The 12,937-nt window shown below is 39.7% G+C and overlaps 1 protein-coding gene across 2 annotated transcripts in view; it reads left to right on the forward strand.

The window, feature by feature from the left end:
• Positions 1 to 12,937, forward strand: part of NALCN (sodium leak channel, non-selective) — a 303,251-nt gene that overhangs the window by 174,917 nt on the left and 115,397 nt on the right. For both annotated transcript variants that reach the window (XM_045081349.1, XM_045081348.1), the window contains exon 14: positions 6,523 to 6,660. In XM_045081349.1, the coding sequence (XP_044937284.1) occupies positions 6,523 to 6,660 (138 nt within the window). The remainder of the gene's footprint in view (positions 1 to 6,522; positions 6,661 to 12,937) is intronic.

The following is a 12,937-nucleotide window of genomic DNA, read 5'->3' on the forward strand; positions in this document are numbered from 1 at the left end:
GACGTTCACCCTGTACTCTGGCCTTGCCCTTTGTTTTGTTCCCCCTTACCTGAGGGATACGATGTACTCCAATTAGAAAAGGTGCTCCCTGTGCCAGGGATTTTCACAACCTTTCTTCTCCACTCAATGAACATCACTTCCATTTCTGCTCTGCGTTTTCTCTTCTACTTAACTTCCGTTCATTCAGAGATTTTTGCCTCCTTGGATTTTCAACATGCTCATAACTCAGCCTTCCTTAATGATCCCTCTGGCTTTTACTGACCTGCATAGCTAGTCCTCCGTTGTTCACCTCCAGGTGCTACTACTAACACGGTGATTTTTCTCTATAGCTTCCACTGGAGGTCATCCATTGGCAATGTTTTTGATTGGGTCAGCTCTTTTCTGATGGGGCAGAGTTGTTTACTGCTGATCACCTTAAGGGTAACTGATCATTTTCTGCTTTACAACTCATCCCTGATTCAATTAGTGCAGCCAAGCACCTCCAGTATGAAAGGGACTGACCTGTATAGTGGTATTTAATATGGGAAGAATCAAAAAGTAAAAGCACTTGTAGGGGCTCCTGGGTGATTCAGTCCAACCCAGGAGTTAAGTGACCAACTCTTGATTTCGGCTCAGGCCACATATCAGTGCGGTGAGATCAAGTCCCTCATCAGAGCTCGGGAGCTGGGCTTGGGGCCCACTCCTTAACATTCTCTCTCTCTCCCTCTCTCTCTGCCCCTCCCCCACCCCACTTGCATGAACACACATACATGCACTTTCTCTCTCTCTCTCTAAAAAATAAAACATAATAATTCTTTTAAAAAGTCAAAGCACTTGTAAACAAAGTTGTTTACCCCTATTTATATCAGTAGGTTTGGACTTGAGGGGTAAAACAGCAAAATCACAGACCCTCTGTCCCTAAAACCAAAGGAAACAAAAAGAATGGTTAATCATCAGTCAGAAGAAATTACACCAGCAAAAACCACACAAAGTCAAGGCCACAATTTTGTGCCATTATCTTTGAATAGCAGCTACTAGGAAGGAGGAAGGAAAGGGGGGACAAACAGAGAGAAAATCATAGAGGATGAACTCTCTATGCTCATGCCTTAAGCCTGTTTTTCAGATGTTGAGAAGAAAATAAATTGGAAAAGCAAATCCTAAAACATGTACTCATCTCCCTCAATTTGAGGAGACCAGGCCATGGGAACATGCATAGGCCTGGAAAAAGACAACGAGGAACCCCCAAATATAGAGATGACTTGTTCCAGCTCTTGTGCCAGAGAAAATAAAATGCTAGGTCTTACTATTTTATTTTTCCCATTTAGGAAGAAAGCTTGAAAGTGAAAGTAAAATAATCATAATTCCCAAAAACGAATTATCTTCCATAATAAAATTTTAGCACAATGAGACTATGAAGAGGAAAGAAGGAAACAGAAGCCACAAGGGGACAGGTGGCCCTTGGGGAAGGGTGGTAAGGAGAGTCCCTCTTGCCCTCTCCCTCCACACAGAGAACCCAAACAGGCAGAATCAGGCTGTTTGCCCCACCCCTGGAGACAGTGGGGAAAGCCGGTGAATGGGAAGGTGCTAACACCTGGGACTGATTGGCTTTGGCAGCAGGAAAGATTTCTGGGCCCTATCTGAATTGAAGAAATATCTGAAGCTTGATATTCCAAGCATAACCTCCCATAGCCCTAGCAAATATTTCTGTCCCTGCAGACCCTTCTCCTCAAACCAAGACGCCAAAACAGAGAGAAGAAAACCTAGCTGACATTGAAACAGGACTCTCATGAGTGGGGATGAGATTCTGGGATGACTTTCTGATGCCATAATGGAGAGAACAAAAGATCTAGATAAGGATGTTAAAAACAAGGTTTCTGACAACTGTGGAGCAGATTTAAAAAAACAATTAGTCTAAATTAAAGTAAGTGGTAAGAAGACCCCCAAGAAGAATATCTGAGAGTAAGAGTCAAATGGTTTGGGGGTAATTGAAGGCTTCAGGAAGAAATAAATAAATAAATAAATAAATGATCCCAGGGTCCCAGGACCAAGCCCCGAATTGGGCTCCCTGCTCGGCAGGAAACCTTCTCCCTGTCCCACACCCCCTGCTTGTGTTCCCTTTCTCACTGTGTCTCTCTCTATCAAATAAATAAATAACATCTTAAAAAAAAATAGAAAGAAATGTGCGAAAAACAATCAGAAAATCTCAACCAAAACTAAACTAAACTAAATATTGTGTAAGTAAGCAAAGATTCAGATAAAGTTCATGAAACTGTGCCAGATTCTGAGCAATTAGTAAACAGTGAGAAATAGAGCCACTCAACCTGGACCATTTTCCCTCTGGCACCATACAGGTCACACTTTGGAGCCCTGGAGGGGGAAGAACAGTCTGAGAACATTACCGTGCTCAACAGTGAACAGTATTTTCATGGTCAACATATTGACTATCAATATGTTGATTATCAATGTACTGACAAGCGTGCAAGACCAGTTAGGACTGAAAAACAGACTTAAACATATAGCTTATGCTTATCATTCATTAAGAAACCATCCTCAAGTTCCTTTACTGTGCAATATTTTAATGATATGGCATCACCTTGATTAAATTTTTGAAAAGTATAGTCAGCTTAACAAGAAATGTGTAGCAATCATATAGGAAGAAATACTTGTTCAGAATTATGAATAAAAACTTAATAAATGGAAAGAAGCATTTCTATGAGATTCGTGAATAAGAATACCAATTTTTCTTGGACTAATGTGATCTCAACAAATAAAACAAGATATTTTGAGGAATTAATATATACAAATAATTAAAAGAATTCTGAAAACAAAAGTTTATGAGGGGCAGGTAGGAATTCTAGAAATTATTAAAATAAATGTACAATTTGCTAGATAATTTGGAGGTGAGATTGATGGAAAGCAATAGAAATGTAGAAGTGGAGCTGAAATTATATGACTATTTGCCATATGATAAGGGGGGTATTTTAAATTAGGGAAAAAAAATTTTTTTCCACTTACATTGTGCTGAGTCAGCTGATCACCTATTTGAAAGAAAAATAATATTAGTTCCTATCTCACTTCTTATACCTAAATAAATTCCATATTTAGACTGATTTAAATAGTGACGTCTGGTTCAGCATATTAGACATAATAAAATGAGGAAACTAAAACTACTTCATGAAAGTATGTGGGTACATACTAGTCTAATATTCCAGTGAAAGGTTTTTTTTTTTAACTTAGATAAAAGAATAGCAAATTAAACCACACAGAAATTTAAAATTGATGTTTGCAAAAATATCACAAATGTATAGAGGAAAATACATTAAACATATATAACAGATAATAGGTGAGTCTTCTTAATTTTTAAAGAGCTGGTAGAAACCCATAAGGAGGAACAAAAGGTCCACAGGCTAGGAAATTGGCATTACAGAACAACAGATGGCTGGAGAAAAGAGAGGACTTCCTCCAGGCCTTTGTTCCTTGCCCCCTTTCCACCATTTACCTTGTACTCATTTTCATCAAGACAGTCACTTGCCATCATTTTCCCCAAACAGTTCTTGCCTCACCCAAAAAGGGATACATTGGTACTTCTAACTTGCACCTTGAAACTTGACCATAGATCTCTTATACACCATATTTTTCCATTTTGCTTTTTCTTAGCGTTGGTCATTTTCATTGTTCTATCACTCTTGATTATAAATTTCTTAGTAGAAGAAACTGTGTCTTCCTCATCTCAATCCCTGACACCTCAAGCCCTAAGAAACTACTAACAATCCCCATGTTTAAATAAGTAAGCTAAGAAGACCTTCAGGGGACACACATTCTGTGTGTCACACTGTGTGACACAATGTAAGTGTCCTTGAGTTACATCTCCATCATCGGAATCTAAATCTCTGGATAAAATCTCAGCAGAACTGACATAGCAGGCTTCAGGCAAGGCACCAGTTAGTCTCAGCCTGAGAGAGAGGTACTTCATGGCTCTCCTTTTCATTGTTTATCCGCATAAGCAGCTAGAAACACACGCATGGTAACACAGCATTGCTCTCAAATACAATTCACAGCATCTTCCAGGTGGCTAAACTGTACAGAAATGAGATTATTTTTTCTTCTGAGACTCTGAAAAGAGTAGAAGAGAACCCCAGTGTTCTTGCCCACCTTGCTTCTCTGCCAGCAACAGATCACAATCCCATAACTCCGCATTCCCAAGCATTTACTGAATGCCTAATAGCTGAGTACTCATGAAAGCTAATGCAGTGGATGAAAACAAATTAATTTGGTTGGTGCCCAAGGCAGTTGAAGGGTACACCTGCATTTTTTGGTTTCTCAGTACTGAGAATAGATGTTGGATTCGATCACAAGCTTGCCTGTCATTTTGGGGGAAAGAAATCCTTGTTTGGGGAAAGAAAACTTCCCTTTATACTGGTGGGTGTTTTGATCTTCCCCTATTGCTGTTGAGTCTTTAGGATGTACACACACTTTCACACTGGTGACATCTTCATTGAAGGCAATACAGCAGTCTGATATTTTTATGTGAATCATCTTTAGAACCTGTGTTCCTTGTCTTTGGATGTAATAAATACTCAACAGAAAAAAAAAACACAGAAAAAAAAATAATTGCCCTCAATGATAAGTGTTGGCATACTTATGATGTTAAATGACGTGTTGCAAAGTCTTCTGAAGCATTTTTAGGATGAGTTAGAGCTAATATTCTCTTGGGCGCCCTGGCAGGGAAGGTTTTATATTGTCCTTGACAACACTGAGTTCAAGCATCAGTAACAGCATACTTCGGACTTTCGTGAACAAGATACACAGTAGGGTAATGAGATTATAGAAAAACTCAAGGAGATGTTAAGTGTTTCACACATAGACAAAGGATAAGCAGGAAATCATATCTCCTCGTACAAGAATCATTTAACAATTAATCACTCCTTTGCTCAGGCGGGTCCACTATGTGTCAGGCATTTAATGTCCTCTTCTACAACAGTTGGTTTGAGTGTTCCTAGCAAAACAAACTGCTAAGAGAGCTTACTGTGTAGGATTCAGCCTGGAAAGTAGCAGATTCAAGACCTCACTGAACACAGAATGCGGTGCTTGGAAAAGGATTTACTTTGGAGTCATAGCGACTCGGTGTGAATTGTTAGTGTCACACATTAGTAGAGTGACCTTGGCTAATCACCTCTCATCTTTAAGCCTCATTTTCTTTAATTTCAAAAACAAAGAATCAGAGTAGTTTATCCGCAGTGTCCATTTTGTCTCTAAGATCTTTTCAGGGTTACAGGGCCCTGTCGGTCTTTGTATCACCCTGGGCCTTTTTCCTGGGATCTGAGAGCCCAGTTTACACCTTCATTTTACTAAAGCCTATAAAAACATTTTTAATGAGTCACTAGATTCCAATTATCACTTTTCCCAGACATCATCATCATCGTAAATCCTCATTAAGAAACATTTATTGACCACTAATGTATACAAGATCCACAAATCAGAGCTGTACATATAACCCTATATTTAATAAGGAAAAACTTGTAAGAATGGAACTAACCAAAGATCTTGGCAGAGAAAGTATGGGTCTCTTAGCTTGGCTGGATTCTGTTGGAATGCTCTATTATCTATGTACATATGTATTTATTTATTATTTATTTATTTATCAATTTATTTATTTATTTAGGTCTTGGCCCCTTTCATGGTCTTGACTCTGTACCTTGAAAATAAAAGAAAAAAATCATGAAAAATGTGTTTGTCTTCATTAAGTTGCTCAGTACGGCAGTATCATTTAGAAATATTTCTTTCTTAGGACATCTGAGTGGCTCTGTTGGTTAAGTCTCTGACTCTTGATTTCGGCTCAGGTCATGACCTCAGGGCCGTGAGATCAAGCTCAGTTGGACTCCACACTGAGTGTGGAGCTTTCTTGAGATTCTCTCTCTCCCTGTCCCGCTTCACCCCCTCCCCCATTAAGAAATAAAGAAGGGAGGGAGGGAAGAAAGAGAGAGAAAGGAAGGAAGGAAGGAAGGAAGGAAGGAAGGAAGATTTCTTTCTTTCTTAAGGAGTCTCTGGTTTTTAGTATAACTGAAATAATTTGATAGACGGGTATATAAATGTAAAATTAAGGCTATTATTCCTATATGCCTTTAGATAATCAAATGCAATTCTCTGTAAAAATAAGTTTCACTTAGCAAAATAAAAATACAGTTACCTGTTGGAAATGTTCAATCTTAGCTTGCTTATAGAGGAAAAAAAAAAAAGAAAGTCAAATAAAAAGAGGTCCTGTTTTTTTAAAAAAGTTACTCAATAGTGTTTTCCTACCCACAAGGCTAATTTTAATACAGGGTGATCATTTTAGTTTTCCACACTGAAAAGTTAGATATCAGGCTTTTCGGATCTTTAGTTCTCAGCTGTTTCCCGTCTGTTGCATTAAGGCTGTTCTTCCCCTGATCCGATCAGGTAAAAATGAAGAATGTGGACACCGGAGTCCTCTTCCACCGAACACCAGCTTTAAACTGCGTGCCCGCCCGAGCAGGTGTCTCACACCTCCGTTGTCTTCCTCTGCAGGCATTTATGTCCATGTTCCAGATCCTCACCCAGGAAGGATGGGTAGACGTGATGGACCAAACTCTGAATGCTGTGGGCCACATGTGGGCTCCTGTGGTGGCCATCTATTTCATCCTGTACCATCTCTTTGCCACTCTGGTGAGTTTCGCATTTCATTTCACTTCTCTCTTAGAACCGTAGTGGGATGACCATCAACGGGCGTCAGTGGCCTAGTTTCCATTTCAGAACAAGGGCCAGAGAACCCAGGTACATAGTCGGACCAGATGAGGTCCCTTCCAATCTCAATTCCTATGAATTGAGCTCCTGGAAGAACACTAGATTTCGGATCTGAAAAAGGGGTCTCCATCAGATACAAGTGTCCACATGAGGGAAAACAAGACGAGACAAAATGGGAATCCCACATTAGTGTGCCTGTTTCCCCATCTCTGAGCATTCCCATTCCCACTCTCCGTAATTTAAGAATCAAGCTGGCCTACATTATTAGGCCATTATTATCACTTATCATGTAGAGGCAAGATCTCCAGTGTCATTTCCTTTTCCAAACTGAGACTAAACTGAAGTCAAGGCGAAGATCTCAGGGTACAGTGACAATTGAACTCCGTGTTTTGGAGCTCTGCCAGAAAGAAACGCATGAGAAAAAATTAAAACTCAGAGCTTCAAATATTGTAAAAAGCATCATGAAAATTAAATACCAAAACCCAGGAAGAATTGACTTCTGTCACACCAGCAGATTTTTTTCTTTTCAATGCATTTCTATTAAGCAGAAAGGAAAAAAAATGTGAAATGTGGCCTTGATGTATGAAGGGCTGTGATTCTCAGGTCTTTTAATGTGATCCTCAGGTCTTTTCTCCTTATAATAAAAGCATGTGTAGTTAAGAAGCAAACGTAAGCTCTATTACGTTAGAAGTTCCCAGGTAAGAACGCAAAATGTTATCCTTTATCAGAAACACATGAAATTCAAAAAACAAAACAAACAAACAAAAGAAACCCCTGCTATTATTTATCAAGAAGCAAAATATTTTATAATTTTATTCTTAATATTTGGAACAACCAAGGTAGGTAATGCTCCCGCTTTACAGATGATGAAACTGAGGCTCGGTAGAGTTAAGAAATTTGCCCAGTGCCAGATAGAGTGTAAATGCTGGAGCCAGAATGTTCCCACGTCTTCGTGATCTCACAGCCTGTGGTCATTCGGCCATCTCGCTGTTTGCTTAGATCGCGATGTCTCCACTGTCCCTGAAAATGTCTTCATTGAGTCAAGCTCTGCCCAAGAGTCCCTAAAATAAAACAGATTTCAAGTGAGTGCAAAGGTCCCTTCCAATTCTGAATATGAACCATGTAAGTGCTTTAGAAACTAGATGTGTTCAAGGTTGCTTTTGCTATAAACAGAGCCTTTCTTTAAAAAACTGAGACCCAGCCGTCAAGCAGTGTGTGGGGACGCATGGTTATGAGGTGTAAGGTTCTAGGTTCAAGCAGTAGAATCACATGGAAGTAGTTTTGGCTTTTTTTTTTTCTTGCATAGGGTGACTTTTCACATATGCATAAAAGGAAAGAACATTCAGCAGGGGAAACGGACCCCCGGCTTCCCCAGTGAAATCTGCCCGTCCTGCATGACACATGGCCCTGAGCACTTTTCATCCTCCTTTCCAGACCTTTAAGTCTCTGACATTAATTCACTCACTCATTTACTCATTCATTCACTCACTTATGAAGTCAACTGTTTTATTAAGCATCTACTTTGTGTTTGAGTTCCTTTAAAACTATAGAATAGCTTGGAGACTATTAGTCATGGGTTCAAGGTAGGAGGGAGATGATTGAAATCATCCGTGAATGGTAATAATCTATCTAATTTTTTTTTCTATTGAAACAGTATACTTGTTTGCTATTCCCCTGGCAGATTTTTCACATAGATTTAATCCTTTAGTGAGAGTCTCACACAATATGAAAGCAAGAAGGAAAATGATTCAGTCTAGTCAGCCGTTTACCAAAGTAATATTTTTTCAAGTGAACTTCTACAGAGATCACTAATACAATGAAATAAAATATTAAATCTGGTGCATTGACTTCTTGGGCAGTCTCGATTTTCCTAATGGGGCCAAAACCATGGCACTGACAGTGGAACCCTGAAGTATTTCCAAGGACTCTCAAAGGCTCACCTGTGCTCCTAGGAATCCACAGAGCACATCTGGAAAACCCATACGTAATTCTGCCTTTTCATTCTACGGAGTCAAGTATCTGCCCAAAATATTATTGTAATTTTTCCATCATGATTTTGAAAAAGAGGTTCTAAGTTAAAACTCTAAATTGAAATAATGTCTTCTTTTATTCATAACCTTTTCCAAATCTGGAAAGCAGTAAGGGCACTTTGGGAAATGAGGTGGAGTACAGCTACCCCACAGCTGTAGAGTTCAAAGTCCAGGTTCAGGTTCTAGTCTGCTCGTCCAAGATGGGTGGCTTTGGAAGAATTAAACAACTTCCCTGACATCTCTGTCATGTTGTCTCCGAAGGTGAGGACAATAATGCCCCACGTGCCTACTTTCTACGATTGCCCTCTCCATGTGAGCTGTAGTTTTGAGGATGTTTTAGCCGTGGAATGTGAGGGTGATCACAACCATCTCCAACCCTGAGTTTAAATAACATGGTGTGTGCATTTAAAGGCATGCCTTAATAAATGCTAAAAATTTATTATATTGGTTCAGATGCTTTTAATTTATAGAAGTAAAGTATTATTGATCAATCTTAAGCGTCATTCGTGCCCCTTCCCGGACTGATTCCTTCATTGTTTTCATCTTTCCTCCTTTTCCCACACCTCTTCTTCCAGACAACAACTAGGATACCTTTGGTCTGAACCTATCTTCCAGTTTTAAATCATATTTTACTGAAGTTAACATGCTAATAACTATAGGAAGACTTATTTGTTTAATATTAACACAAGCAACCACTAAATCATACACATAGATGATAAGGCGCACGCCAGTTTCAGAGTTGTTAAAATGTGAAAATAAATGAGTGTCTTAAAAAACCAATGAAGTACAGTAGTCTCTCACATGTATGTGTGTCCATTAAAAACAGATAGTGCCTTAAATTTAAGGTTATGATCTACAAACATTTTATACTATTAGTTTGTAAGATTCATATTAATTTTCTAGGTTGAGAAGGCTCTGCCCCAGTGCCCCGAGGGCCGTCCCTAGGGGAGATGTTCTTGCACACTGTTCTCCCTACTATGACCACACACCATGCTGACCTGATTTATACCTGATCATTGTTTTCCTCCTTAAAATCATTAGTAGCGACAATTTTCAGAATAAATGGTATCCAATTCTACATACATTCTCAGTTACTTTCGTCACCAAAGACTGTCTTTGCAATCCTTTCTTCTTAATGCATATAAACTCCATCTGGTCATTATTCTATGTAGTCAGGAATATACGGAATATAACGGACTGTGCCATATTTGTTTATCAGCCCCTCCTAGTGGAATGTTTTGCTCTCATGGTGTTGCAACTAATACGTTTGTACGTTGTGTCCACTTGTGTGAGAGTTTCTCTAGGATCGATGCGGGAAGGTAGAGTTCAGGACCCTCTATCCTGCCCAGAGAGCTCTGTAGCATGGACTGTGAGCCCATATTTCAAATCTGGTCGGCAGGCTTTCTTTATACAGCTGGTGAGCCAAGAATGGTTTGCGCATTTTTAAATTAATATATAAGTACGCACAGAATATCATCAGTGTTGTCTCTTGGCCCTCTCAGCCTAAAATATTTACTATCTGGGCCTTCTATTTGCCGACCCCTGTTCTCAGGCAAGCGGCACTAATTCACCCTCTCAAGTGCTGAGAATCCCTGTGTGATGTTCTCACTTCTAGTTGATACCGTTAGACTGAAGGTTTTGACAGTCTCATGAGTTGGATGGTAATATCACTTGGCCTTAAGCTTGCATTTTTGCATTTCAGTAATTGTTAATAAGGGAGCACTTCTTCGTGAATTTACTGGCCATCTTCGTGATTCTCGCAATTGCACTGTGTGCTTTACCTGTTTTCCTAAAGGTTAGTTTGTCCTTTTAAAATGCATTCCTTGGAGGGGCACCTGGGTGGCTCAGTGGGTTAAGCCTCTGTCTTCGGCTTAGGTCCTGATCCCAGGGTCCTGGGATCCAGCCCCTTACTGGCTCTCTGCACAGCAGGGAGCCTGCTTCCCCCCACCCTCTGCCTGCCTCTCTGCCTACTTGTGATCTCTCCCTCTCTCTGTCAAATAAATAAATAAAGTCTTTTAAATAAACAAATAAATAAAATGCGTTCCTTGGAGTGGTACATAGCCTCGGGACAGTAATCCCATAGTGCTGGCAATCCCACAGGTGTTGCAAATCTCTCTGAGGCAGCCTTTTATTTCCAAGTGTCCGTGAGGGCTTTTGGTATTACATTTTGACGTGCTCAAGATGATCGTTTTTTCACTTATGGTCAATATTTGTTCCGGATTCATGCTTAAGAAACTCTTTCACACCCTGAGGCAGTAAAAAATACTCTCCTCTGTCTTCTAATCGTTTTAAATCTCTGCCTTCCACTGTTAGGTCTTTAAGTAATCCTAACATACTGTTTGTATGTATTGTGAGCCAGATAAAATACACTGTTGCAATAAAGCTCAAATTGGTTTTTCTCAGCCCAAATTTATGTGAAGTTTTTATGTTGTGAGATAATTAGTCAGGTTCCCTGATTGTGACATCTCACGCCAAAAGTTTAACTACCCAGATTGTTATATTTACGAGTGATTTTTTTTAATGAGAACTAATTAATTCAGTGAAAGAAAATACCTCATACAACTAAATTAAATCTGATAGTTCCGCTTCCAGACTATGCTGCCCAAAAAGACTTGTCACTTCCCCAGTTCATGGGAGATTTTGCCTGCAGCGTGACCAGCAGTTGCTCGGCTTTTCCTGATATCCTCCAACCCACAGGCACCGTGAGGGGCTCCATGAAGTTAGCTCCTTCTGATTCAACCCGGCTTTCCTGAATCTTAGCTCCTGGTCTAAGCACCAACCTACTTCCTGGCCAGATTGGACAAGAGCTTAATCCCTGCCTTTCTGAGCCTATAACTGGTACAGAAGTAGCCAAAAAACACAAATCAACCAACCAACAGATAAAACCTGTCATTCAAGACCTCATGACCCAAGGGATAGAAGGCTGTGGTTGGCTGTGGGTTCCGTGTCGCATAAATGAATTTCTGATTCTCAGTCATCCAGCCCTGCCTGATCTGAAACAGTTAAAATATTGACAGTAAACGGAGACGGTTTGTGGGTTGACAGATCAGTATGTGGAGAGAGACCACAGGCCCCTGAAACATACCCACCACATTCCCTTAAAAACTGAACACCTAGAAGTTAAAATCTCCATTTCATAAGCTTGTCTTTGGGCTTGAACTTCATTAAAATGAGCATTTTTTTTAAATTGTATGCTTCCTTTTGCAAAATACTACAAAGTATTTTAAGCCAATCGCGTGGTGGGGGTGGGGAGATGTCCACATAAATACACAAGCTCTGCTTTGTTTTTTATCCACACTGGCCCAGTGGTGTCGCACAACCCAGGGAGTTTCTGATTGAGTCTTTTCAAGGACAGGCATATGCCAAGCAGCAAAACAAGGAAGAAAAAAAAAAAAAAACATTTGGCTGCAGTTTGGTTCTGAAATAAAAAACAGCAGGCTATTCCATCGCCCCCTGGGGACACCAATTTGTCAGCCCACAATGAAAATCAAGCTTAAGTGTATAGCAAATGCATATTCATAACCATTATCTATTGTCTCTTTAAAATATCTCTCCCATCGCCAGGTATGTATTGTGTATTCTGTCCTGACTGATTGCAGTTTGCTGAGTGCTTGTGAAATTCATCTTTTCCCCCACTTTTGCCAATGATTAGGGGATAAGGGCTGTGGAAGACTTACTTATCCAGTTGAAAGACTCTATTTTTTTTTCCCCTCAGTGTTTTTCCATTTATTATTGTTTCAAAGGAAAGCCCTGTGATGTGAATACTGAAAGAGAGAAAATGTAATTAAGCGTTCATTGTGGATAGTCTTTTTGTTACCTTTGAAGTGCTTAAATTAACACAGCAATCTCTTGATTTTGCTTCTGTGGCGACAGCTTTCTGCGAATAGTCATATTTTGCTGACAAAAATGGGCTTTCCAAAGTGTAAATTAAATAACTTGATTTTCTAGAATTCATTTAAAAGTGCATCTGTGTTGAACACATCCCATTTTACATTGCTCTGATTACATTTGACTTTTTGTTGACCTGTGTAAAAAACGAGATTGTTTCCAACCACAGCTCGCAAGACAACTTAGAATAGTGTGATTCTAAGTGGTAAGAAGGAAAAAGAAAAACTCAGGATTACAGGGTGTTGCCCAGAGGCCTGCTGTGCTGCTACGGTATGCTTGAA

This window comes from Mustela putorius, unplaced genomic scaffold (genome assembly GCF_011764305.1).
Source record: "Mustela putorius furo isolate JIRA1106 unplaced genomic scaffold, ASM1176430v1.1 tig00000551_pilon_pilon_pilon, whole genome shotgun sequence".
NCBI lineage: Eukaryota > Metazoa > Chordata > Mammalia > Carnivora > Mustelidae > Mustela > Mustela putorius.